At 38.2% G+C, this 26,808-nt stretch overlaps 1 protein-coding gene across 2 annotated transcripts in view; it reads right to left on the reverse strand.

The window, feature by feature from the left end:
- The window catches only part of b3gat2 (beta-1,3-glucuronyltransferase 2 (glucuronosyltransferase S)), a 110,087-nt gene extending 92,517 nt beyond the window's left edge, over positions 1 to 17,570 (reverse strand). The window contains exon 1 of one of the 2 annotated variants that reach the window (XM_057847624.1): positions 16,729 to 17,570. In XM_057847624.1, coding sequence (XP_057703607.1) covers positions 16,729 to 17,217 — 489 coding nt within the window. In that variant the 5' untranslated portion in view covers positions 17,218 to 17,570. The remainder of the gene's footprint in view (positions 1 to 16,728) is intronic. The other variant, XM_057847623.1, reaches the window with a different exon arrangement.
- Between the last annotated feature and the right edge of the window lie 9,238 nt (positions 17,571 to 26,808).

Raw genomic sequence — 26,808 nt, forward strand, 5'->3', positions numbered from 1 at the left:
CTGATAGCGCGGCGCCTTGGACGTCAAAACATGCGTCGGTAGCCGTGGCAACCACGAAAGATGACGCACGAATTTGACTGCCCAAACCTGCCACAGAAGGAGAATCCCAAGACAACACCCAGGCACGCCTTCGGCCACTCCACCGCAGCTTTCAAAAGACTGAACATTTAGATAACAACTATCGCTTCTCGGGGACATTTCTATGTACCCGTTGTTTTGCCGACCCTGGATCCAGCATTGTCTCTCCGTCGTCTGTTTTTGCCTTGTTTTTGACCATTGTCGACGAATAAATTGTCAACCTGTTTTCGGTGAGCCTTCTTTAATCTGATCAAAATGGGAGTCAATACAAAGGGTTAACACCGGAGTGGACGCGCGGGATTGGCCCCTCCCAGCCGACTTGCTGGGGCGGCGCCAGTGGGACGCCATTTGGTTCGGCTGTTGCTGTTCCGGCGTCTTGACCGGGGGGCCGAATTCCTTCAGTCAGAGTCTCATCCGCCGTTTTGCCTCCAGTAGTTTTTTTTAAAGTTGTGTAACAGTGCCTTTTCCGCCTCCTCTCAGCATTGATGGTAAGTACAGTATATTATTCGTCATTTAATTTTGTTATTCATAAAATCTAAATGGTTGATCTCTAATTGCTATGCATATCTGGTATTTCATTATACTATATGTACGGGCCGCTTTCTTTTGTTGCACTCGGACTTGTTTGACGTCACGCCAGCTTTACTTTCTGTTAATTTCGAATGTTGAAGGCCAGTTAACATTACAAGAAGGCAGAGAAAAAGGTAAACTTATTTTTAAAATCTTTATTATTTATCTTTAACATCTTTTTTTTTTTTTACTTTATTTATTTATGACGTCTAATACATGTTTAGAATGGTTATTTTGAGATTAAATGTACTTAAAGGGTTAATTCAGACTTGCACAGAAATTGGCCAGCGTAGGAATGGAACTTGTTCGTAAACCAGGGACTTCCTGTAAATAATTCAAAAATATGAACCCACTACATATAACTGCTGGTCACCAGAAAGACATAGTCACTAAGAAAAATAGAAAAGTAATAAAATACAAACATCTGTGCAGAAAAGCAGCAAAATGCATTTTGAGAATTTTCATTGCTTTGGCATGTCCTATGATTGCCAGCCTGTATTTTTAATGCTTTGTTCGCCCCCTAGAGGCTCTCTAGGGCAACTACTGTAAACGTGTTTTAATTGTGAATGATTCATTTAATTCAATTATGGACATTTTAGCTCATTTTAATTGATATTATTCATATTGTACATTTATTTTCTATAACTTTAGTTGAAATTGTTGTCTTATTTATTTTATTATTTTATTTATTTCTTATCATCGAATGTTTATTTTATTTGGAAAACCTTGAGGTTGTTACATTTATCCTTATCAAAGCATCCAGTGGGGCATCACAATACAATTAGTAATAATACGTCAAGTGCACGACCTCATATATCGGTATCGGATTTTTGGAGTTGGACAATATCGTGATATCGGTTATTGGTCGAAAAGTCATTAATAGACAACTCTAATACACTTTTTTTTTTTTTTTATTCATGCAAATTTGACAGGCTTATTAGCAACGGTCTTTACTTTCGCCCAATCAAACCATTTATTTATTTTTTTTTAGTTCGACTGAACAGTCCCTTTAATCAACATACTGTTACCGTATATCAGGGCTAGCATGGCCTTCTCTGAAAAACAATGGATCAGTCTATTTACAACAGCACTGATTTAGTGTGTTGTAAGAAGTAAGTTTTTCTTCTCTACTATATGAGGATAGAGACTGTTCACAAAATACTTGCGATATAGCAACATTTTAACTCATTGGCTGCCATTGATGGTGCTAGAAAAACGGAACCTACTCTTAAAACCAACTGAACTCATATTACTACTGACAACACTGAAACCAAGAAGCAACAACCCTCATACTGTTGTAACAGCTTTAAAAATATTTCATAAATTGACTCATTATCTGCCATTGGCGGCGATAGCCATCCAATCCATTTTGACAGGAAGTCGCCCCTACCTGTCAAAACTGATTGGACATCTACTGCAGTCAATGGCCCTGAAACACAAATGAATCTATAACCCTATGCATGATTTATTGTTCGCGGCTGTTCATTTTTTATTTTTTATTTTTTTTTTTTTACTTCCCATTTGCTCCTGGGAGACCTCGTAACATTATAATATGCATAATAAAGCATGCAAAACAATGACCTTGCCAACATCCACTAACCGAAAATTACACCTCTTTATACTTGTTCTAATGCAAATTGTCTTTCCACCTGATTTCGCTCCAGTCAGAGAGTGAGGAGACTTGTTAAACATTTGCTACGTACCAATGTTTTTTTCATAAGAGGGAAGAAAGGTTGTTTGTAACACATTTAGCTAATTATTCTGCTGTAGTCTCTTAGGGCAAAACAGACTGGGCAGTCTCTTTCATGTGTAATCAACAACAAAGCAGAGTAAGGGTACGAATAGACTCGGCAGTGGGATGGATTGTGTCCCCGCCATGGGTATCTAAATAATTGGCCAACTGCACATTCTTTCAGTAGAAACGCTGCTTGTCAAAATAATGCTATATAATTGGACTATGGCAGAATAACAGTGATGGGTAGATCAATGTTTCACAGTTGGGAACATCAATTTGCATTTCTTAAATACTGATGTGGCTTGCAAAAAAATAAATAAATAATGTGAATGTATGTTCATTTGATGGAAAGATTTAATAAAGGATCTACATTTGTAAATGTGTATTAATTAGCATGCTGATGGACTGGTGCAAATATGGGGAAACGCCATTGTTATGCATTAGTGAACAACTAAAAAATGGCTTACTGATCAAAATTGTGATCCGAAAAAAAGACACACCACGTGACAATTTTAATTAATTAATCATTTGTTTGGCTTTACGCGATACCATTTACGATATGATGTAAATAAAAACCTACCGTAATTTTCAGACTGAAAGGCGCACATGACTATAAGACACCACCCCTGAAATTTGACACGAAAATGGAATTTGTTCATAGATAAGCACTGGACTATAAACCGCAGCTGTTCTCACTGTATTATGGGATAAGTAAACCAAAAGATGTTAACCGGTAAAACTTTTTTTGACAGTGGCATCATAAGACTGTCTGAGACCAAATGAACCACAATGAAGCTTTGAGCCATAGGCTGCAAAGCTTCATTGCTTCAAGAAGCTTTATTTGGCCATCACTGCTCCCTGGGGGAGACAGTCAACCTATACTGCCACTTGGTATCAACACTGTTGTCATCCAACATGCCTCTTAGCATGCATTGCAGCGCTACAGATGTGAATAACAATCAAAATTCATGCTCTGTGCTAACTATTTCTTCAGTTAATGTTCAAGTTATTTCATTAATTGTTAGCTATTGTATTTGGTCACACTTTATTTGACAGTAGTGGCATAAAACTGTCATAAAACCATCATAATTATGACATGACAGATGTCATTTTGTGTTATCTAGCAAATTATCTCACTTTTGAATGGATATAAAAGAGCCGATCTGGACATAAATGGAGTTGGTGACATAATTTGAGGATGATACTTAATGTCATCTGAAGGAGCCTAAATAGCGTTTGGTTAATTATTGTTGTTGGTTGTGAATGATTTTTTTCTGGTTCTATGGTACGGGCTTGTAAGGTCACGTATGACGACGTACTTTATAATGTGGAAGTGGCTGTGTGGACGGGCAGTTGGCACTAAAGCAGAGAAGTCGGATATAGCCAGATAGTTATATCCGATTATAAGATGGCCCTGATTGTAAGACGACCCCCTCTTTTTCAAACTCAAGTTTGAAAAAAGACTTTTTGAACACCAAATTAATTTTTATACAGAAAATAATTACAGTACATCTGAAACAAATGATTATAACAATATATTTGAGAGAAAAAGCATGTTATTTTGCCTCATTCAAATCTTAAGATCTGAACATTTAAATATGTAAACTAAAATGCAATCACATTCGTAAATGAATGGCTTCTGGTTTTTGAAATGTAAATAAACCAATCTATTGTGATAAAACAACAAAATTGCAATAACTGCATTAACCATCAAAGTGAGGTCTATCTATTTGTAACTGTAGTCTTGAAACAAATCTGAATAAGGAAAAACATTGCAATAAAATAATGCAAACTGGTTAAACTTGAGAGTAGCTGAGATCTGTCATGACAGAACATTACTCCTCAAGTTCAGCATTCCCTTCAATGATATCTGGCGCCATCTAGCGTCGTGAATGGCCATAATGTCTAGACCCCGAATACAAGACGACTCCCACTTTTTCAGTCTTATTTCAATGCAAAAAACACTGTTGTATATTTAGGCCAATACAGTAATTTTTCATTTCCTCATTCTCTCTTTTGCTCTTTGTTGGATAACGTTTTGTTGGATTAAACCAGCGGTCTCCAAACCGATCCTCAAGGGGGGCTGTGGATCCTGGTTTTTGTTCCAACCGATCGAGTACCAGCAGTTTAACCAATGAAGTTTCTGCTAAAACAAGCAGCACCTGACTACAATCAACTGAATACACTTGTAAGACACCAGATTGGTGCATAGGTGTTATTTTGTTTTGTTGGAATGAAGTCCTGCACCCACTGCAGCCCTATGTGGAATAGTTTGGAGACCACTGGATTAAACAAACGAACTCAATACGCGAGTGTGGGAGTATTTCTTTTGGCTGCTGAGGAAGATGAGGAAGAGAGTGTCGGAACTTGGCTTTTTCGTTTTGGAATCTATAACATCTGTCATAAGCATTCATTAATGCCCATGATAGTGCCATGTCATAATTATGACGGTCTTATGGCAGTCTTATGACGCCGCAGTCAAATAAAGTGTTACCTACTAACCCAAATAAATCAACAAATAAGCCGTACTGGACTTGCCTGGCACGGCCAGACTGTTCTCCCTGTATTTTTCAAACACTGTGAGAAATAGTCTGGGACCCAGCCCATTAATGGCCTCTCGAGCAAGGACAAAATCAACCGCCCAATCAGATTTGTTTATTTGCGTGACGTGTTCTTAATGAGCAACGTCACTCTTCCGCGTCGAAAGTCGTCTCCACAACAACACAGATGGCGAACAGGAGAGCCGAGAATATGTTCCAATCCACGGTAAAATCAGTTTTAAATTACCAAAAACACATCAACACAAGTCATTGACAACAGTCTGTCTCTCGCTCGCCATGTTAAATAAATTCCGCTCTCTTCGTATGTTTACTTTCGCGCGCAAGTCCCTCGTCGTTTTACTAACGTCACGTCCGTCCGTCGCTGATTGGTCCACTCCGCTGTCTGTTTGCTGTGGCTTGCTCCGCCCTGGAAATTTTATCCGCTGAATGGTGGCCAGACTCAATTGCTGGAACAGCGGTGAGTCTGGTGCACCAGGCTAGTACTGGACTGTAAGCCGCAGGATTCAAAATGAGGGAAAAAAGTAGCGTCTTATAGTGAGCAAATTACTGTAATATATTTATTAACTCCTTCAGTGCCATTGACAAGAGTAGACGTTAAAATCATGTGGCTCTTAAAAATTAAATTAAAACTCTTTAAATCAGCTTATTACAAACAGACGTCCAATTCATTTGAACTGGGAGGGTGGCAGTGGCCGCTAGCCCTCCCACTTCAATAGATTGGACATCTAGCAACATCAATGGCAGCAAACATGTTCACAAGGAAAATGAAAAAAATGTCCAAAAATGTTCCATTAGTATTAAAAGTAGTGCAAAATCAAATTTACCCCATGAAAACACATTTCTGGTGACCTGTAGTAGTAGCACAGAAACAAACAAATAAATACCTATTGATAAATTTTAAATCATATATTGTATCCCGATACAGTAGTTTTGGGGGTTTTACTTGGTATTTAGCGGGTTCAGATAGGTGGATATCTGTCAACTGTGAGCCTGTGAAGCCTTTTGAGATATTTGCTGTGATTAAGAGCTATAGAAATATTTCCAACATGCACATGCGACAACCCTAGCTGCAATGCAACCAAATTCAAGGAAAAGTCAACAAAGGTACAGTTACAGTAGACGCTTCAAATTCTATCAAATTCCACTTTTCCCCCCACTGTTTTATGCTTAACATGGGTCAAAATGCTTGTGTAACCTGATCAACAATGTGACAGGATTGTCACCCAATTAACTTGTGTGCTTCGTGCTCATCTCATGTGAGATGACAGATAGACAACGAAGCTCACCGCTGCATTCATGTACAAACTCAGCCAACCTCAGACGAATTTAGAAATGGCTTCAATTTATTTTGGGAGGATTCCCAAAGCATTTCAAAACTAGGATTAAGCAGCGTTCGGGCCCATTTCGTGAAGACTGAATTCGTAAACAGTAGCTTTTACAAGGCTTTGAAGAGCATTTCCTATTTGACAGCTGGCTGCTGAGCCGCGGCCAAGCCTAACATATAACAGTAAATGCATACATTTGTTTCAACATTTCAAATACTTCATTTAAAAAAAATATGTATATCTATGTAGCAAGCAGTTCATCACTGGGTCATTCAATTTTATGTCATCTTTATGAAAACATTGCTCCATCATATTCTAAAAATTACAACTGGTAAATATAAGTCAAAAAATATTTCTGTTATTTCTTGCCATCATCCAGCCTAGAGCTCACCTCGGTTCGCTCCAGGTTATTCCTGCAGCATGACAGCCCATTGTCTCTCTATGACAGACCATTAATGGCACAGCAGTGCTGCTAATGAAATAGGCAGCAAGTGAGAGGGAGGACAGCCTTCTATCCCAGATAATAAAACAGATGCTCTTTTTACAGAGCTATAGAGTGGCACATTCACCACTGACATGAAGCACACGGAGTGTGAATTTGTTCTTGCGCAGCACACTTCCCAACTGAGGATGAACCCTTGGGGAATAAAACATTTAAGAGAACGTCGTCCACGTTTTGCTTTACCTTATCTAAAAGTAACATGTCCATCCATTCACGTAGTTTCGGTAACCATTAATTCTGTTCTTGGTGATTTAGAGTTCCTATAGCCCAGCTGACTTAAGGCAAAAAAGGAAGACAGCATCCTGTAATGGTTGCCAGTCAATCACTGAGCACACACAGAGATAGACAACCATTTACACTCAGATTGGCAGCATGACTGAGTAGGAGCTGAACCCATGTTTCCTGTACAGATAAATAAGGCAAACTAAAGCACTGCACTATGAGTGACCAAAAATATTTTACTTTTGGTTCGAATACTTTAAATATGTAGTTGAAAACAGATACGGTGTCCTCCAACGGTGATAGACCCGAAACGATTACTCGAATAATTCGAGTAACTCGATTTTAAAAAATGATCGAGGAATTTTCCCCGCCTTGAGGAATCGTTTAATTTCGCCAGCTCTAAGCATGACGTTTCACCCGGACTACTTTTAATGTGGCACAACGCGCTGACGTCACAGGAAGAAGACAGAGGCGGCGGATATACAGTGCCCTCCATAATTATTGGCACCCCTGAAAAAGATGTGTTTTTTAGCTTCTAATATTTTTTTAAAATTCAAATAATATGGGACCTTAATGGAAAAAAAGAGAAAAATCCAACCTTCAATACAAGTGCATTCATTCAGTGGGGGAAAAATCCCACATAAAGAAAAAAATATTTGACATCAAATAATGTGTGTCACAATTATTAGCACCTCTGGTGTTAATACTTTGTACAACGCCCTTTTGCCAACAAAACAAGGTCTGGGGACTGAGATGGCCATGGGAAGAGCTTGATTTTGTGTCTGGTGAACCATTTCTGTGTAGCTTTGGTCATATGTTTAGAGCCATTGTCTTGCTGAAAGACACAGTGACGACCCATCTTCAGCTTTCGGGCAGAGGGCAACAGATTTTGATTTAAAATGTCCTGGTATTTCAAAGCATTCATGATGCCATGCACCCTAACAAGGTTCCCAGGGCCTTTGGAAGCGAAACAGCCCCATAGCCTCACTGACCCACCCCAATACTTCACTGTGGGTATGAGGTGCTTTTCAGCATATGCATCTTTTGTGGCACGACAGACCCACTTAGAGTGTTTGTTGCAGAAAAGCAGGGGCTAGGTCTTTTTCAGGGGTGCGAATAAATATGGAGGGCACTGTATTTGATTTCAGCCACGCATGGATGTAGCGGTAACGACGAAGAAGCCGACAAAAGCGAAGAGAAAGGCACAGATAAAGAGCAGAAAATGTCGAAAGTGTGGGAGCATTTCAAGCTGGACACCAAGGCGAACACTGTTTCATGTATTCACTGTATGACAGCGCTTGCATAACTCTACATCACTTCTTCAATGCTGCAGTTCTACCGAAGGCACCTGGTTGCTCCGAGAGTGGAGGAGCGATACTCAGGAAAGGTAAAATTAAGTTAATGTGGTGCTAATGAATAAAATTAACATTACTGTACCTTGCTAACGTAACGTTAGCCCTGCAGAGGGATGGGTTTCGATTAATTATGACTACTGTCGATGCGTGGCTAATGCATCTTTCATACAGGCTTTATTTAATCTGTAAAAACACAGCGCTGTCGAGTGATGAGGGTGTAAAATAAAAACATAATAAAGCTAATTGTCATTTATAGCTCAGTAGTCATTGATGGATAAAACACCAAGTAGCACTGGTGCCTAATGTGCTCCAATAAAGCAGGTGTCATACATGTATTTTGAACACTGCAAAAACTAAAAATATTATCAGGATTACAATTTAGACTAACTTAAAACTTAACTAGAATTTGAAATTAGCTTGACACCAGTGTTGTTTTTGGCAGTCCTTTTAATTTTTGCCTTAGTCTTAGTCTTTCGGACAATTATACTTATTAGTCTTAGTCATATTTTAGTCATTTCAAAATGTGTTTCTCCTTGTTTAGTTTTTGTTGACAAAAACTGACTAATTTTGTCGATGTCTACTCACCGTTTTCGTCTGTAAAATTAAAACATATATAAACAAAGGTTTCCAACTATTTTGAATGAACATTGAAAGACGAGCACATATTGTAGCTTCTACGAGCATCAACAAATATATAACAAACTTGATGATAATATTGACTGATAAAACACAGTCAGCAGGAAAACATTATTTTCAATTAATTATACCCATCTGACGCCACGAACTGTATGTAAAAAAAAACGAAGTCCGAGATTTTAAGAAGACACTCGCCATTAGCATTACCCTAATGCTAACGAGAATGCAAAGCTAACACTACGAGTTACATTTAGTGTGTGATCAGCACTTAGCACAGACCTTTAAAGGCTAAAGTAGCATTGCATATTCTCTCTTTCCCAAAAAAGAAAACAAATCTTACCGTGTGTGTTTTGTAACAAGCAATGGGGAGACTGGAGATTACACTGGTGAGTTGGGGAAGCGCAGCACGTCACTTTAGTGACACCACCAGACAATGGTACGATGCAGGCTAACTACACATAAAAATGTCACACATTGTGAACATGTGACTTAAACTATGGCGCATTTTCGTCTCGTTCTCGTCTCATCAGACGAAAACTGGCGTTCGTTTCGTTATGTTTTAGTCCCCGAAGAGACATTTTTAGCTCGTTATCGTCTCGTCATGATCATGAAAAAATTGTTCGTTGACAAAATATTTTGGTTACAGTCATCGTTGACGAAAACAACACTGCTTGACAGAAATGGAAATTCACTTGAAACACGTGGGGAAAAACACCTAACGTTTAAGTGATGTGTGTATCAAGCGTAATTACATGTTTAGGTAAGAAATAAAACATTTCCTTCATAAGATCTTAAGTTTTTGGAGGGAAAACAGTGAATTTGTTGTTTTACCTAATCACATCTGGGATCCAATTGTTGGCTGTTTTCAACAATGTACATCTAAAAAAAGAGACATTGATTGTCTAAAAATGGTTCAATATTAGGTGAAATGTCTTGTTTTCTCATGTATATTTATTATAGCTCTTTACACATGTTTTAGCCGATTACTCGATTAAGCAATAGAATTTTCAGTAGAACACTCGATTACAAAAATATTCGATAGCTGCAGCCCGACTTGTCAGTGCCATTTCCACTCAACACAAGATAAACAGATATCTTAAAACCGCATGTGAGACTGAGACTACGTTTATATTTTCGATCAATGCCAACCTTTGAAAACTGCGACCTGCTGCACTTCAACTAACCACAATTATGACTTAGTAATTCTGTGCAGTGTGTGACTCTGATTTCAAAGAACTGGCAAGAACAACCAAAGTGCACGCATCAAACTTGTCTTCTCGTTTAATCTTCATCGCAGCTCTCACACAGCTATCTCTGACGTGCATATCCGTTCCAGGTAACGCCACACAGCCATGCAGATTTACGAGCATAATAAATGGGTTCAATAAAGAATTCCCCTGTGAAATACGGTTTCAGTCTCCATGGGGAAATCAGGGCTCCCATAAAAATAAAAACACTTTCGCCCAGTATTCCTTTGAATTTGTCCCGTTTTGGGAATACCTTCAGATGTCTCGTCTCAGCAGCCACATCCTGGCATAGGTACAATCAAGACCTTAATCTCCAGAGCGTTGCTGCTTAACAGCATAATTCATTTTGTGGTTGGATTATCACGCCCAAGTCACTAGTCTTCGAATAACACAATAAAAATGAAGATGTAGCGTTACATATAAGCAATCTATTTCTCTAGTTTCGAACATACAGTATAATTACTCTTTTGTTTGACTGCTTTTGAGAAAACAAAATGTTTGTTGTATGACTGCAATATAACATTATTTTCAGGGCTGAAAGTGGACCAGAACAGTCAGGAACGCAGTTCCGGTATAAGATTCAGGGCCAGAACGCAGTTCCGGTATAAGATTCAGGGCCGGAATGCTGTTCCGGTACACGGTGCTTTGATTCCGAAAATATGACAACTGTCAAAACGCTATGTAAAAAATTAAATAAAATGCTAAGCTGCCACACATGCATTTCATCTCCAAGAAGAAAACAATCTACCAATATTAGATTTACATACACATGTGTTAACAACAAGCATAATAAAGTGCTTATGTAGCGTAATCCGTTTCCACCAATATTTATTATTTATTTTATTCCACGGACGGCATGGAGGTTTCCCCAGCTAGTGCACTTATCTGAGTCTGACGATGAAGAGTGAAGTCAATGTGCGAATGCACGCAGCAAAGCAAAATGCCTGGACTCATTTATCTGTCCAATTGGCTGACATACTGACATGTGATCAGCAGAGATAGTTAGCTCTGATTGGTTCAAATAAATGTGCATGTTTTCTGGAACAGCAAAAAAAAAAAAAATTGTTGAATTGATGCGACAAAAAAAGGAAAATGTAACATAAAATGGATCAAATCTTTAAGAGCAACCAAAGAGTTGAGGAGGCGTATTTATCATATTTAGTTTTATTTGCTCTGATGGGGAGGTTCAGAACATCTTAGCTGTCAATGTGCATTTGGACTTATATTTGTTCATTTATGTTAGGCTACTTATTCATTTCTTTATGATTTAAAAGAGTCAATGTTTGCGCGATCTTCAAAATATATTCCATTTCACTCTGGCTGATATAAGTCATTCGTACTTATTTTTCTGAATGTTACTTAGATCTTTATTATTTAAAAAAATAATAAGTAAATGTTTACATCAACTTCAATTTTAATATACATCCTATGTTCTTAGGTAGTTAAAATTGAGATTTGGCATTTAGTATGTGAGGAAATGAGGGAAAATAAAAATTAGGAGATGGAGGTTGGGGTTATTGCTGTTTTTGTTAACTTTTATTTTGCAGATCATTGAAAAAAACACTATTTTGAATGAAAATCAGTTTTAGCATGTGTTATGGAAATAACTGCTTAAACAGTTTTCTTTCAGTAGTTTCAGTATTTCAGTAGTTTAAGAGGTTGACCCCCCCCCCACCCCCCCAAATGAAAGAATAAATAAATAAATACATAAAATTCCTCGCTCTGTGGTGACCTTCACGTCGTGGAGTTCCAGCAAGAAATTCTAGCCACTTTCATCCCTGATTATTTTGGAAATCAAGGCACCTATCACTTAAATTTATAGCAACCTGACAGGAAAATCTGGAGAAACAGCAATGCAGGGAAACGCACAAAATATGAACAAATTCCTATTGTGGTCTAGGAACCAAGAGTAATTTAATTCATATAGGATTTTTTTTTTTTTTTTTGGACGATTTCAAGCACCAGCAAAAACTCTGAAATTTAATTCTGCTGCTTAAATGCATATGAGCCCAGTGGCAATTCTGTATGCGAGTCTCTCTTCAGTAGGCATGGCTTTATATTCTCGCCAGTGTGTATTCTATATTTAAACTGAGTTGAGATGGGTACACATTGACTCTTTCACCCAGCTTGTCGTTGCTGAATAATACCTCAAATCACACTATTCAGTACAATTAATTTTTTTTTCTGAAAGCTAGGTGAATATAATGGTTGTGTCAGGAAGGGCACCCGATGTAAAAGTACCATAAAAGTCATGATATTTAAAAACATGACTTGTTGTGATGACCACAAACAGAGGTTGAAGGACTTGTGATGACTACAAACAGAGTTTGAAGCAGAGTTTCAGGGGATTTCCTTAGAAATGTGTTGGATTTCACAAAGTGAATTTTGGTTTGTGTGAGCCTAAGAGTAAGTTTAAACCTAACATTACGCAAACTAAAATCATTTTTCTTCATTATGTTGCATGACCGGTCAATGAAATCGGATCCAAAGCGTGAACTTCAAACCTATAATGTATTAAGCCTTTATTGGAAAAATGTCTATTTTTGGTAACCAAAAACAAAAAACATACATACATACTAAGGGTGTAACGGTACATGTATTTGTATTGAACCGTTTCGGTTCGGAACGGAGGCGTACCGAACGAGTTTCTGACGTAATGTAATTACTCCGTCTTCTCTAGTATAATGAGGACCAACTCAGTAGGACAGTATAACCCAGAAACGTCAATGGCGCGACAACGTGGCCCCGCGAGAACGCAGTGAAACGCGGGTGTTAAAGTCAATCAGCCAATGCACACCAGTCGCAGATCTCTTGAGTGATAGATCGGGGCACGGTTGACTTGTCTTTGTTGATTTACTACTGTCATCTCTGCTATAATAATAACCAACACGGCCCCGTGTTCAATACAAAACCCTCCTACCACAACAAAACGAGTAGGAACTATGTTGTATAACTTTACTTCACATAGGAAGTAAAGTTATACAACATAAAATATACAATATAAATGAATACTACATCAAATTTATAAAATATAAACACATAATAAAATAAATAATAGCTAATTTAAATAAAATAAATTGAAATGAGCTAAAACACCTGTAATTAAATAATAAGAATATCCTGCTTACACAATTAAATTTATTAGTTTCTGTGTGGCGCTTTAACTTGAGAAAATCCATCAATAAAGCTTTTGAAAACCGTTAATAAGAAAATAAAATGATTCATTGAGGCATTTCATTTGTAAAATACATGTTAAAATCTTTGTCATTGGGATTGCTTTTCTCTTTAGCACAGGACTTCTTTCTTCTTCTTTCTTTCTTACGCGGGGTCTGAAAGGCAAATTGTTGTTGGATTATCTTTAAATACTTGCTACTTTTTGAGCAGAATTCTAGCTTTGTATAGGCTAATGTTCCTATTGTTGAAAGCACAAAGGTGTGTAACAAACAACTAGCACATTTATATTACGCATTTTGTTTTCTTACTGTACCGAAAATGAACCGAACCATGACCTCAAAACCGAGGTACGTACCAAACCGAGATTTTTGTGTACCGTTACACCCTTAATACATACATACAACTAGACTTGTCCGATAATGACTTTCTAAATGGTAAGCGATATTCCGAAACTCCAAAATCTGATATCGATATCAAAACAAACATATTTAACACAATATGGCTAGTTGTACTGTGATGCTCCACTGGAGGCATTACTAATGATGAATGTAACAACTTCAAGGTTTTCAAAAGAAACATTCTGTGAAAAATAAAGAGAACAACTTCAACAGAAGTTATGGGAAAAGTCCCTACATATATTGCAACATTGTTGAAATTAAAATAGACGCTGGAGTCGTGAAGTTGAAATCGCCTAAATCGAGTCCGTCGTAACCTGGGGACTACCTGTACTGTATCCTGTCAATGGCAGGCAGTGAGTTAAAAGTGCATGTGACACACACACACAAAAAAAAACATGTTTGTTTGTCCACCGAGAATGCACTATTTTCGGCACTCATTCCCCTCTGCGTCCCAGGCGACAAGAACTGCCTGCCTGCCAGGGAGGCAGCAGAACGACAAGCTGAAACTTGCTCGCCGGCGGGGGCTGGCTGATCGGTGAAGACAATCACCCTCGCCACCGTGTGTGACATGAGTCGGGATAGTTTTGCGTAATTTTTCGTTTTCGAAAGGCGAGGAAGAGACTTGGAAGAGCCGTTTGGTTCGGGTTAGCATGTCACCTAGCTCTCACGGCTCCTGTTTCGTTTACGCTCTTTCCTCCGTCTCCGAAGCTGGGACAGGGAAATGACAAAAGCCGGACTAACTCCTGTAGCATAAAATACCGTTTGGGAGGTTTAAGAAGTCGGCAATTTGACCATTATGCAGTAATTTAGCCCTGTCGTACTGAATAATTGCATTTTTATTATTTCATATTCCATTTTTCTTGACCATACAATTTATTTAGCAATTGGTGAATAAACTTTTTGATAAAAAATAATGTCCTGTAAAAATATTGGATTAGAGAGACAAAACCAATGATGACAGTTTGCTGCTCTCTGTCGCATTGCAGCTCTGTCGCATTTTCCTCGTTCTGAATCTTCCTCCTCCATTGGACTCAATTCTAAATCAATTGAAATTGTTACTCTGCCTATGTCATCAACACGATAGCGGCGCCAGAGTGCTATAATGACAAGAGTAGCTGAACAGCACATTCAAAGACTCATTTCTCTTCATTTGCGCTTTGCCAAATTGTTGTATTGTATACAGTATACCGTATTGGCCCGAATATAAGACGGTGTTTTTTGCATTGAAATAAGACTGAAAAAGTGGGGGTCGTCTTATATTCGTGGTCAAGACATTATACCCATTCACGACCCTAGATGGCGCCAGATATCATTGAAGCGATGTTCTGTCATGACAGATCGCAGTTACACTCAAGTTTAACCAGTTTGCATTATTTTATTGCAATGTTTTTCCTTATTCAGATTTGTTTCAAGACTACAGTTACAGAGAGACTTCACTTTGATGGTTAATGCAGTTATTGCAATGTTGTTGTTGTTTTTATCACAATAGATTGGTTTATTTATATTTCAAAATCCAGAAGCCATTCATTTACGAATGTGAATGCACTTTAGTTTACATATTTGAATGTTCAGATAGTAAGCAGTGGCGCCCCCAGGGAGTGGCCAGGGGTGGCCCCGGCCACCCCTATAAATTTGTTGGCCACCCCACTGGCCACCCCACTTGCCAGTATATTGTTGGATTGTTGTAGCATCAGTTATGCATTTCATCCCAAATGCAAATCTGCCAGCACCTGCTTTTCCCCAATAATTATTTTGTTTTGTTAAAAGTACACCTTATGCCTAATATATACATAACACAATAAAACAGAATTGTTGTGGAACTCAAACTGTTGACTGGACAGTTATGGACTATGCACATTAAATCATGAGTAACATCAAATATTACACAATACACCAAAGTATATCAGTAGCCGTGTCCTTAAGTCTTTCTGACAGTTTTCCCCCTCACCTTTTTAATGCAATAATATAATGAAGACCTGAAATTATGGCTTTTAGTTTTGGTATGCCACCCCAAGATTTTAAGTGGCCCCATCTGGCCACCCCAATGAAAAATTTCTGGAGGCGCCACTGATAGTAAGATTTGAATGAAACGAAATAACATGCTTTTTCTCTCAAATATATTGTTATAATCATTTGTTTCAGATGTACTGTAATTATTTTCTGTATTAAAATTAATTTGGTGTTCAAAAAGTCTTTTTTCAAACTTGAGTCTTGAAAAAGAGGGAGTCGTCTTCAAATCAGGGCCTTCTTATATTCAGGCCAATACGGTAATTGAATCGTCTCAAAATATGTTAATATATTTTAATTCACATAATAATGCTATTTAAGATTTTTTTGTGGTGTCACAGGCACTTTAACATTTGGTATACAAGTGTGGCCTTTGTGACGTCCACATACTGGACTGTCTCAGAAAATTAGAATACACAATATTCTAATTTTCTGAGACAGTCCTGTACATTAATCCACCATTTAAAGCAGGGGTGTCCAAACTTTTTGCAAAGGGGACCAGATTTGGCGTGGTAAAAATGTGGGGGGCCGACCTTGGCTGACGTCCTTTACATAGAACAATCTACAGGACTGTCTCAGAAAATTAGAATATTGTGTATTCTAATTTTCTGAGACAGTCCAGTATATGTGGTCGCCAGGTCTCAATTATTATAATTGTTGTTCATTATTTTTAAAATTATTTTTAATATATTTTTGTATGAATAATTACAATTGTAAAATTTAAATATATTTATTACAAAACTGATTATTTTTAATGTACATACAGTATAAAACAGATGTGTTTTTAATGATTGTTTTTGGTGAACTGATTTTGATACTTTTTCAGTTTACCTCTCTTGGAATCTAGAGCTAGTACATTAGTTTCTCTCTCTGTCTCAAAGGTCCTCAAGTAAGTAATGAATACATCAAAAGGGTCACCTCTTGAAACAGCTCCAGGCTGTAAGTGTTGTCATCATCCGCAAAGAAAACCACCCCCGAGTCCCGGCGTGTCCGGTGTTGCCTGAGCCAAGCCAGGGCCGCGTTCCTCTGCTCGGTGGCACGAGGCATCCCGGCGCGCTTGAACCTGCGCGGGGTGAAGACGTGCAAGTGCGTGTAAGGCACGCCGCACCGAGCTAAGAAGCGGCTCACCAGATCCGTTCGTATCGTGGAGTCCTCCACCACGATCCAGTGGAACTGGGGCACCTGGCGGAAAGCGTGAGCCAGTCGGGTCAACTCTGCTTTCTGCACCGGGCGCGTGTAAGTGGGAGTTATGGCGTAGATGACCGGCAGGGCAGGCCGCTGCCCCTTACCGCGCGTATTTGCCATTGGAGTCCAAATCGTTCTTTTGCTGTCGATATCGATCATGATGATGACTATTAGGACCCAAGGCAGCAGTATAAAGAATCGGCTGAAGAACACGTATTTCATGGTGAAGTTACAGAGCTTCTACTCCCAATCACTTCATCGCGACCCGCTCCCACTATTTTTAATTAACCAAAGAACATGTTAATACTCCAGCATCAGCATGATCTTTTTTTCGGTCTTCTGTAGAGATACAAAATCCGCTGAGCTCCACGCTCCTGGCGGTCCCGTCTCCGCGAAGTCTCTCCCCTTTCCCTCCCAACTCACAACGTGTTTCTTGTCGTCCTGTCCACCTCCATCCGACTATCACGGGAAACTCATATGTCCTTAGTCCCGTAATGCCTGCCAGTAGCGGGGCAAAAAATAATCCTGAGATCGGTCCTGCGAGTGGTATGTCTGCAGCACTCCGCGCTCGTCGCTATGAAGCATCACTTGGAGCGCATGTGGATAATAAGGCAGGATGGGGAGGAGCAGGTGCAATGGAGGAGGAGGGATGGAGAGAGAGTGAGACTAAAAAAATACACTAACTCTCCACCTTTAAGTTATGTTTAGAATTTTGGGAACTTTAACATAATAAATTAAACCCTACTCTTTATACAGTAAAGCTTACTTTGAATAATCAACCAAAATTTACTCTTTATGATGTAAATCTTGCTGCAAAATGAATGGCGATAATTAGACGAGAAACATTGCCACATGAATAGAGAAATAAAGCCAGGGGTCAAAGTGGGCCAGAATGGTTAGGAAAACACTTTCGGTATAAGATTCAGAGCCAGAACGCAGTTTCAGTATAAGATTCAGGGGCAGAATGCTGTTCCGGTACACGGTGCTTTGATTCCGAAAATATGACGGCAACTGTCAAAACGCTATGTAAAAAAAAAATGCTAAACTGCCACACATTTCATCTCCAAGAAAAAAACAATCTACCAACATCAGATTTACATACACAAGTGTTGACAGCAAGCATAATAAAGTGCTTGTGTTGCGTAATCCGTTTCCACCAATATTTATTACCGTACTGGCCCGAATATAAGACGGTGTTTTTTGCATTGAAACAAGACTGAAAAAGTCGGGGTCGTCTCATATTCGCGGTCTAGACATTATACCCATTCACGACGCTAGATGGCACCAGATATCATTGAAGCGATGTTCTGTAATGACAGATCTCAGCTACTCTCCCCATTCACGACGCTAGATGGCGCCAGATATCATTGAAGCAATGTTCTGTCATGACAGATCTCAGCTACTCTCAAAATTAACCAGTTTGCATTATTTTATTGCAATGTTATTCCTTATTCAGATTTGTTTCAAGATTACAGTTACAGTTAGACTTCACTTTGATGGATAATGCAGCTATTGCAATTTTGTTGTTTTATCTCAATAGATTGGTTTATGTACATTTCAAAAACCAGAAGCCATTCATTTACTAATTTGATTGCACTTTAGTTTACATATTTAAATGTTCAGATATTAAGATTTGAATGAGGCAAAATAACATGCTTTTTCTTTCAAATATATTTCTATAATCATTTGTTTCATATATACTGTAATTATTTTCTGTATAAAAAATAATTTGGTGTTTGAAAAGTTTTTTTTCAAACTTGAGTCTTGAAAAAGAGGGGGTCGTCTTATAATCAGGGCCGTCTTATATTCGGGCCAATAAGGTATTTATTTTATTCCACGGACGGCATGGAGGTTTCCCCAGCTGCTGCAGTTATCTGAGTCTGATGATGATGAGTCATGTCAATGTGCGAATGCACGCAGCTAAGCAAAACGCCTGGACTCATTTATCATTTCATTTGGCTGACATACTGACATGTGATCAGCAGAGATTGTTAGCTCTGATTGGTTATAAATGTGCATGTTTTCTGGAACAGCAAAAAAAAAAAAAAGTTGAATTGATGCGACAAAAAAGGGCAATGCAACATAAAATGGATCAAATCCTTAAGAGCAACGAAAGAGTTGAGGAGGCTTACTTATCATATTTAGTTTTATTTGCTCTGATGGGGAGGTTAAGAACATCTTAGCTGTCGATGTGCACTTTGGACTTACATTTGCTCATTTATGTTAGGACACGTATTCATTTCCTTATGATTTTTTAAAAAAAGTCAATGTTTGCGCGATCTTCAAAATATATTCCATTTCACTCTGCATAATATAAGTAATTCGTACTTATTTTTCTGAATGTATGTTACTTATATCTTTATTATAAAAAAAGTAAATGTTTACATTAACTTCAATTTCAATATACATCCTATGTTCTTAAGTGGTTAATGTGAGGAAATGAGGCAAAATAAAAATTAGGAGATGGAGGTTGGGGTTATTGCTGTTTTTGTTAACTTTTATTTTGCAAATCATCGAAAAAATATTTTGAATGAAAATCAATTTTTGTATGTGTTATAGATATAACTGTGCTAAAACAGTTTTCTTTGCATTTTAGTAGTTTAAGAGGTTTGACCCCCCCCCCCCCCCCCCAACAATGACAGAAAAATAAAAATAAAAAAATTAATAAAATATAAAATTTCTGGCCCCGTAGCGACCTTCACGTCAGGGAGTTCTGGCAAGAAATTCTTGCCACTTTCACCCCTCAATATAGCCCGTATGTATTTAAGTCAAATCGCTTTGCTGATACGGTGAGTTCCACCACAAGTGACCACCAGCCGTTTTATGGCACCACAGGCGGAGAGGAACAGTTTCCACCTGTAATGTGTGCGCAGAGGAACTGTCTTCCATCCGTTTCACAATGACATGTAATAGTACTGTATGTCATTAAATCGAAGGTCATAACAACAAACTAAATATCTTAACTAGCAATTAATGAAGCAACTGGAACAGTAACTGAAAAAATAATTAGGGCAGAACATGAACTTTTATATGTCATTTACATCTGTAGTGCTGCAATGCATGATAGGAGGCATTATTTTTTTGGGGCATCCCTTTTCATTTTCATATTAGTCTTTTGGACAATAATACTTATTATTCTCAGTCCTGTTTTAGTCATTTCAAAATGTGATTGTCTTCGTCTAGTTTTTGTTGATAAAACTCAACTAATTTAATCTAGTTTTAGTCCAGGTTTTTACTCAATATTTTCGTCTGTAAAATTTGAACGTTTCCCTCCAAAAATAAGTAAATAAATAAAGGTTTACAATTATTTCAAATGAACATTGACAGACTAGCACATACAGTAATATAACATCTACAAATCTACCTATTGTCACGATTGGTATCCTGATACTTGTGTGGCGAGCCAATATGTATTGCAATACTTAACTATGGCAACATGTTACTTTATCAAATGTCTAAAAACACAGAGGCATCTCCGTTTAAACTAGATGCCATTTGACCTTTATTCTTTTTTTTTTTACATAGAAAAGTGCATTAACTGTTGCTGCAACTGTTCCTGTGCAAACTAGAACAAAAAGTATTTAAAAACCTTCACATTTTATACCTAGTCCCAATCCGATAACGAAAAAAAAAGTCACACTGAATTATTTTTAAATAGGAATAACATAGAAAAATACCTGTCTTTATTAAATGCTTCACTGAGTCAGTCCATTCAAAATCCGGTCACGCTGCTCAGAACACTTACACATACACAATGAATTCCCACTCACACAACGGCAAGGGTTCAAACAAGCTCAGTGATACAGCGTCTTTGAAGTATAGCGCTCCCAGACTTCTCCGGCAACATCAGAGTCTCAACAGCTGTCACTCATCGTTAACTTTAACACGCAATCTAGAGGGCACCAAAAAAAGCAGCAAGACGGAGAGTGATCGGATCAGGACATCTCTAGTTTGTTGGCTTTTGACTGCATATTAGAGGTATCTAAATTATCGATCCTCAGAAAAAAGTATCGATACTCGGATTGTGACATAAAGGATCGCAATATATCGCTAGATTATATTTTTTCCCAGCTCTTGTAAAAACCTAATTCGTGTGGTTTGGATTAAGATGAATATGTCCATTTTTGTTTTTTTATGTAATGTAGATTACAATTTATGACCAAAAATTCAGGCAATTGCAATGGGTTTACATACTGGACTGTCTCAGAAAATTAGAATACACAATATTCTAATTTTCTGAGACAGTCCTGTAGATTGTTCTATGTAAAGGACGTCAGCCAAGGTCGGCCCCCCACATTTTTACCACGCCAAATCTGGTCCCCTTTGCAAAAAGTTTGGACACCCCTGCTTTAAATGGTGGATTAATGTACAGGACTGTCTCAGAAAATTAGAATATTGTGTATTCTAATTTTCTGAGACAGTCCAGTATATGTATGTTATGTAACATCTCAAAAATTCCTTTGGAAGTATGTCAACAAAATCTCCATACTGACTTGGATACAGATCGACTTTCATGAAGCCTCAGTGCAATCCACAGCGGAGGCAATTTATGCACTTGAACTTGTTGACAAAGGATGACATAAAGCAAGCACTTCAGTGACAGGAACAATCTGGGCTCCAATTTGTATTACTGTTGTAACATTGTTGCATGGTTGAGCTTTTCCAAAGTTTGTCACACCAGCAAAGAAGCTAATCATTGATGGTTAATTATGCAAACGACACTGATAGAGAGATCTGTCAAGAGGAAAAAAAATGCAAAATTACTGAGCCATTACAATTGGTTCACACGAGTGCTGTGCGATATGGATAAACACTTATGAAACCAGATAATATATAACCTTAGACAGTATAATTCCTTACTTAGCAACTGAAAAGAAACTACAGGAAAACAGCACAATAAATAATGTTTATATCTTATCCTGGATGTGTTGCATGTGTGTGTGTTTTTTTTTTTTTTTTTTTTAACCACGTTACAATATATATCGTCAAATATATCACACAGCAATAGTTCTTACCAAACTCACTGCCGGCAAACGCACTAAAAATTTCATGAGAAGATAGTGCCTTTTATCGTTTGGATTAGAATCAGTCAGAAAGAGAACATTATTTTAGAACATGTACTCAACAAATTATTGGATGTTCCACTGTCCTCTGACAAAGTGGCTTTGGGAGACGAAAATCAATCCTCTGCTTAGTGATTTGGATGAAACCCATTTAATGAGTTCACCCAGGGATAAATCACTTCTGAGACTGACGGGATGACAGCAAATGGTTTAATAGGCTCCATTCCAATACTAAATTGTCAAGCTTGATCAACCTTGATGGCATGTTCCGCCATCAGCTCAGACACCATGTGAATTTCTGAAATAAAAAATATCAAGTATAAAGAACTTAAAAGATTAATTTTCAATGGATTATTATCAGACACATAGTTAAAAAAACTACCACACAGAAAATGTGTTAAATACACAACACCCTAATATTCTGCCAGAGCAATTAATCAACCACAGTTAATTGCAACCACCCTGCACAAAATTGAAGGATTATCAAAAAGAATTTGTGAATACATTCGAAAAACCTGATTTTACTATACAGTGGGGCAAATAAGAAGTCAACCACTAGTTGCGCCAGTTCTCCCACTTGAAAATATTATAGAAGCCTGTCATTGTCAACATGGGTAAACCTCAACCACGAGAGACAGAATGTGGGGAAAAAAATCACATTGTTTGATTTTTAAAGAATTTTTTTGAAAATCATGGTGGAAAATAAGTATTTGGTCAATACCTAAAGTTCATTTCCATACTTTGTTATGTACCCTTTGTTGGCAATAACGGAAGCCAAACGTTTTCTGTAACTCTTCACAAGCTTTTCACGCACTGTTGCTTGTATTTTGGCCCATTCCTCCATGCAGATCTCTTCTAAAACAGTGATGTTTTGGGGCTGTCGTTGGGCAACACAGACTTTCAACTCCCTCCGCAGATTTTCTATGGGGTTGAGATCTGGAGACTGGCTAGGCCACTCCAGGACCTTGAAATGCTTCTTATGAAGCCACTCCTTTGTTGCCCTGGCTGTGTGTTTGGGATCATTGTCATGCTGAAAGACCCAGCCACGTCTCATCTTCAATGCCCTTGCTGATGGAAGGAGATTTTTACTCAAAATCTCTCGATGAATGGCCCCATTCATTTTTTCCTTTACACAGATCAGTCGTCCTGGTCCCTTTGCAGAAAAACAGCCCCAAAGCATGTTGTTTCCACCCCCATGCTTCACAGTGGGTATGGTGTTCTTCGGATGCAATTCAGCATTCTTTCTCTTCCAAACACGAGAACCTGTGTTTCTACCAAAAAGTTCTATTTTGGTTTCATCTGACCATAACACATTCTCCCAGTCCTCTTCTGGATCATCCAAATGCTCTCCAGTAAACCGCATACGGGCCATGTACTTTCTTCAGCAGGGGGACACGTCTGACAGTGCAGGATTTGAGTCCCTGGCGGTGCGTTGTGTTACTTATAGTAGCCTTTGTTACTGTGGTCCCAGTTCTCTGTAGGTCATTCACTAGGTCCCTCTGTGTGGTTCTGGGATTTTTGCTCACCGTTCTTATCATTTTGACGCCACGGGGTGAGATCTTGCATGGAGCCCCAGATCGAGGGAGAGTATCAGTGGTCTTGTATATCTTCCATTTTCTAATAATTGCTCCCATAGTTGGTTTCTTTACACCAACCGTTTTACCTATTGCAGATTCAGTCTTCCCAGCCTGGTGCAGGTCTACAATTTTGTCTCTGGTGTCCTTCGACAGCTGTTTGTTCTTGGCCATAGTGGAGTTTGGAGTGTGACTGACTGAGATTGTGGACAGGTGTCTTTTATACCGATAATGAGTTAAAACAGGTGCCATTAATACAGGTAACGAGTGGAGTCTCGTTAGATCTCGTTAGAGCTCGTTAGAAGAAATTGATTAATCTTGCTTGTTTGTAGGTGACCGTATACTGGACTGTCTCAGAAAATTAGAATACACAATATTCTAATTTTCTGAGACAGTCCTGTAGATTGTTCTATGTAAAGGACGTCAGCCAAGGTCGGCCCCCCACATTTTTACCACGCCAAATCTGGTCCCCTTTGCAAAAAGTTTGGACACCCCTGCTTTAAATGGTGGATTAATGTACAGGACTGTCTCAGAAAATTAGAATATTGTGTATTCTAATTTTCTGAGACAGTCCAGTACTTATTTTCCACTCTAATTTGGAAATAAATTATTTATAAATCAAACAATGTGATTTCCTGTTTGTTTTTGTTTTTTTCCACATTCTGTCTCTAAGGTTGGGGTTTGCCCATGTTGACAATTACAGGCCTCTCTAATCTTTTCAAGTAGGAGAACTTGCACAATTGATGGTTGACTAAATACTTACTTGCCCCACTGTAGGTATTAGTTCCAAAGCAATATTTTTCAGTATTGTGACTGAAGGTGTACCTATGTCGAGCCCACTTCCTGCTTTCAGTGCTTGTGAAGCATCAAAATAAAAGCAGGATTTTTACAAATTAGAGTGAATGCATGAATACATTAAAATTTGCATGATAGGCAATTAGCCAATTAGAAGGAAAAATGAAGACTCCGCAGTAGCTGAACACATATTAAGTAACTTTCTGTGCTTGTGTTGAGTTGTATATTGTCTCCTCCATGTCATTTACTCCAATAAAACTGACAAGTGCTCACCTTTACTAGATAAGCCAAGCTTCTTCTGTTTCTTCAAGTACTACTCCTACATGCTCATATTCTTGGTATTTTTTTTCCCTGGAAGACTGGATGCCCTGTAGCACCATGCTTCCATTTACTGGTTTGTTTTATATCAATTGCTGTCTTTTGCCTCGTCATTTGTGGGATCTTTCAGTTAAAAGAAACAAAAAAAAAAGACAGCAGTTCAGCTTGTCTAGGAGCTCATAAAGTTAAACATTTGGCTAGCTTCTTGTAATGTCAGACTAATGCATTGACTGAAACAAGTAACTCCTAGTCCGGTCGACCTGGATTACCTTTTCAGCCAGCTTGAGGGTGCAGACTGTCACCAGTGGAGCGTTGGAATTGCTGTTGATTTAGCTTCGCTGGTTTGGCAATTATGTGACATAATTTCCAATGTCAATCTGTGAGAGGGCAGCCAGGGACACGTGGAGTCCTATTGGTCACAATATCTCAAGTGGGCAAATATGTTTTACAAATACAGAATAAAATGTAATATGTAATGTATAAAAAATGTATAAAACTCAATTTTTGTTGTGCTTTGTAAAAAAATCCTACAGGAACATGCAGGTTGCCTTTATTATAAAAAACTAAAAACATAATGAAAAGCAACTATTTTAGCCTCCTACTGTCTGCAGGAACTATGTTTTCAGACATTATAGTTCGTATAATTGTATGTTTAAAATTGTGTTGTGCTTATTGCATGCAGATGCAGAATAAAACAGGTTCAAATTGAGCTAAGACCGCCTAGGTCTCTAAATACCAGATCAGCCCAGAGACACGAAAAGCACAACCGAAATGGGTGTGACCTCTGCTGGCCAACTCAGAAACTACAGGCAACAATAAGTCTGCAATGAATTAATCAGTCCAGAGACAAATAAATCAAAAACCAAGCTCCAAGGATCAATGCATATACACTCCGAGAATATACAGTACCTACCAAATTTCATTCTGATCCATCCATGAATAATGGAGGCATAGCCATTTTAGTTAGGATCCTAGCCAAGGAGAAGAAGAACAACAAAGCAAATTAGATCTTCAGCCCTCTTTCCGGGCAGTCTAAAAAAAACCCCAAAAAACAAAGCACAATTAAACAATTTGTTGATCACTGGTGAAATGATTTCATAGTTCACTTACAGTAATATACTATGCATAACGCTATGCATTTTTTTTTATATCCATCTAAATTAATATCCATAGAATCTAACAGAAAATTTTAACAAATCCTTGATATATATGGAACGCTTACAATGAGTTAATTCATTTAATGCATCTAAAAACTTTTATTCTAGATGGAAGGCAGCGTGCCCCAATGTTTTGAACGTCTGCTTTTGTCACTGTAATGTCTTGTTGAGCTAATTCATACTTCCTTGAGGAGCCATAATGGACGTCTTCATGGACATAGCTCAATTCCTAACAGCTTTCCTCACTGCCAAGTGTTTCACTCCATGCCTTGAGTTACTTAAGAACACAATTAATCACACTGACAAAATCTTAACGACCTATTAACGAATTATTATACCTATCGCAAAAATGCCGACCGGCAGTTGATGATAAATACTCTGTGATATTATACAGTAGATCTATAGCAGGAATACTAGCACAATAGGACCAAGTATGTCCAGAGTTGTTTCACTCCTTACCTTTACTATAGCACAGAGAAACAAGCTAAAGTAGACAATGGCAGGCCAACAAATTGTGTCTTTATCATTGAAAATTGTATACTTGGCACATGGCTTAGATTGAGAAAGGAGTTAACTGTGTGGAACAGATCTTAGAATCAATTTCCCACCCATTCTTCTTATCCTGGACTGGAGCTTATTCCAAACTATCATTCACACTTGGTTGATTCTCCACTTTACGTGCATGTTTTCTGCACTGTTGGAGGACACACAAAGTCGACACAGGTAAGAAAGCACACAAACACAATACAGAAAGCCAGTTTTTTAAGATGAGGCAGTAACACTGCACTCCTATGGTAGAAAATTCACAAGCATACAAAAAGTCTTGCAGTTTCTTCCTAATACTCTATCATATCAGTTGGGTATCAAGAACCAAACACTTATTACTGACATCCTTGAAATTAATTT

This window comes from Corythoichthys intestinalis, chromosome 10 (assembly GCF_030265065.1).
Source record: "Corythoichthys intestinalis isolate RoL2023-P3 chromosome 10, ASM3026506v1, whole genome shotgun sequence".
Classification (NCBI taxonomy): Eukaryota; Metazoa; Chordata; class Actinopteri; order Syngnathiformes; family Syngnathidae; genus Corythoichthys; species Corythoichthys intestinalis.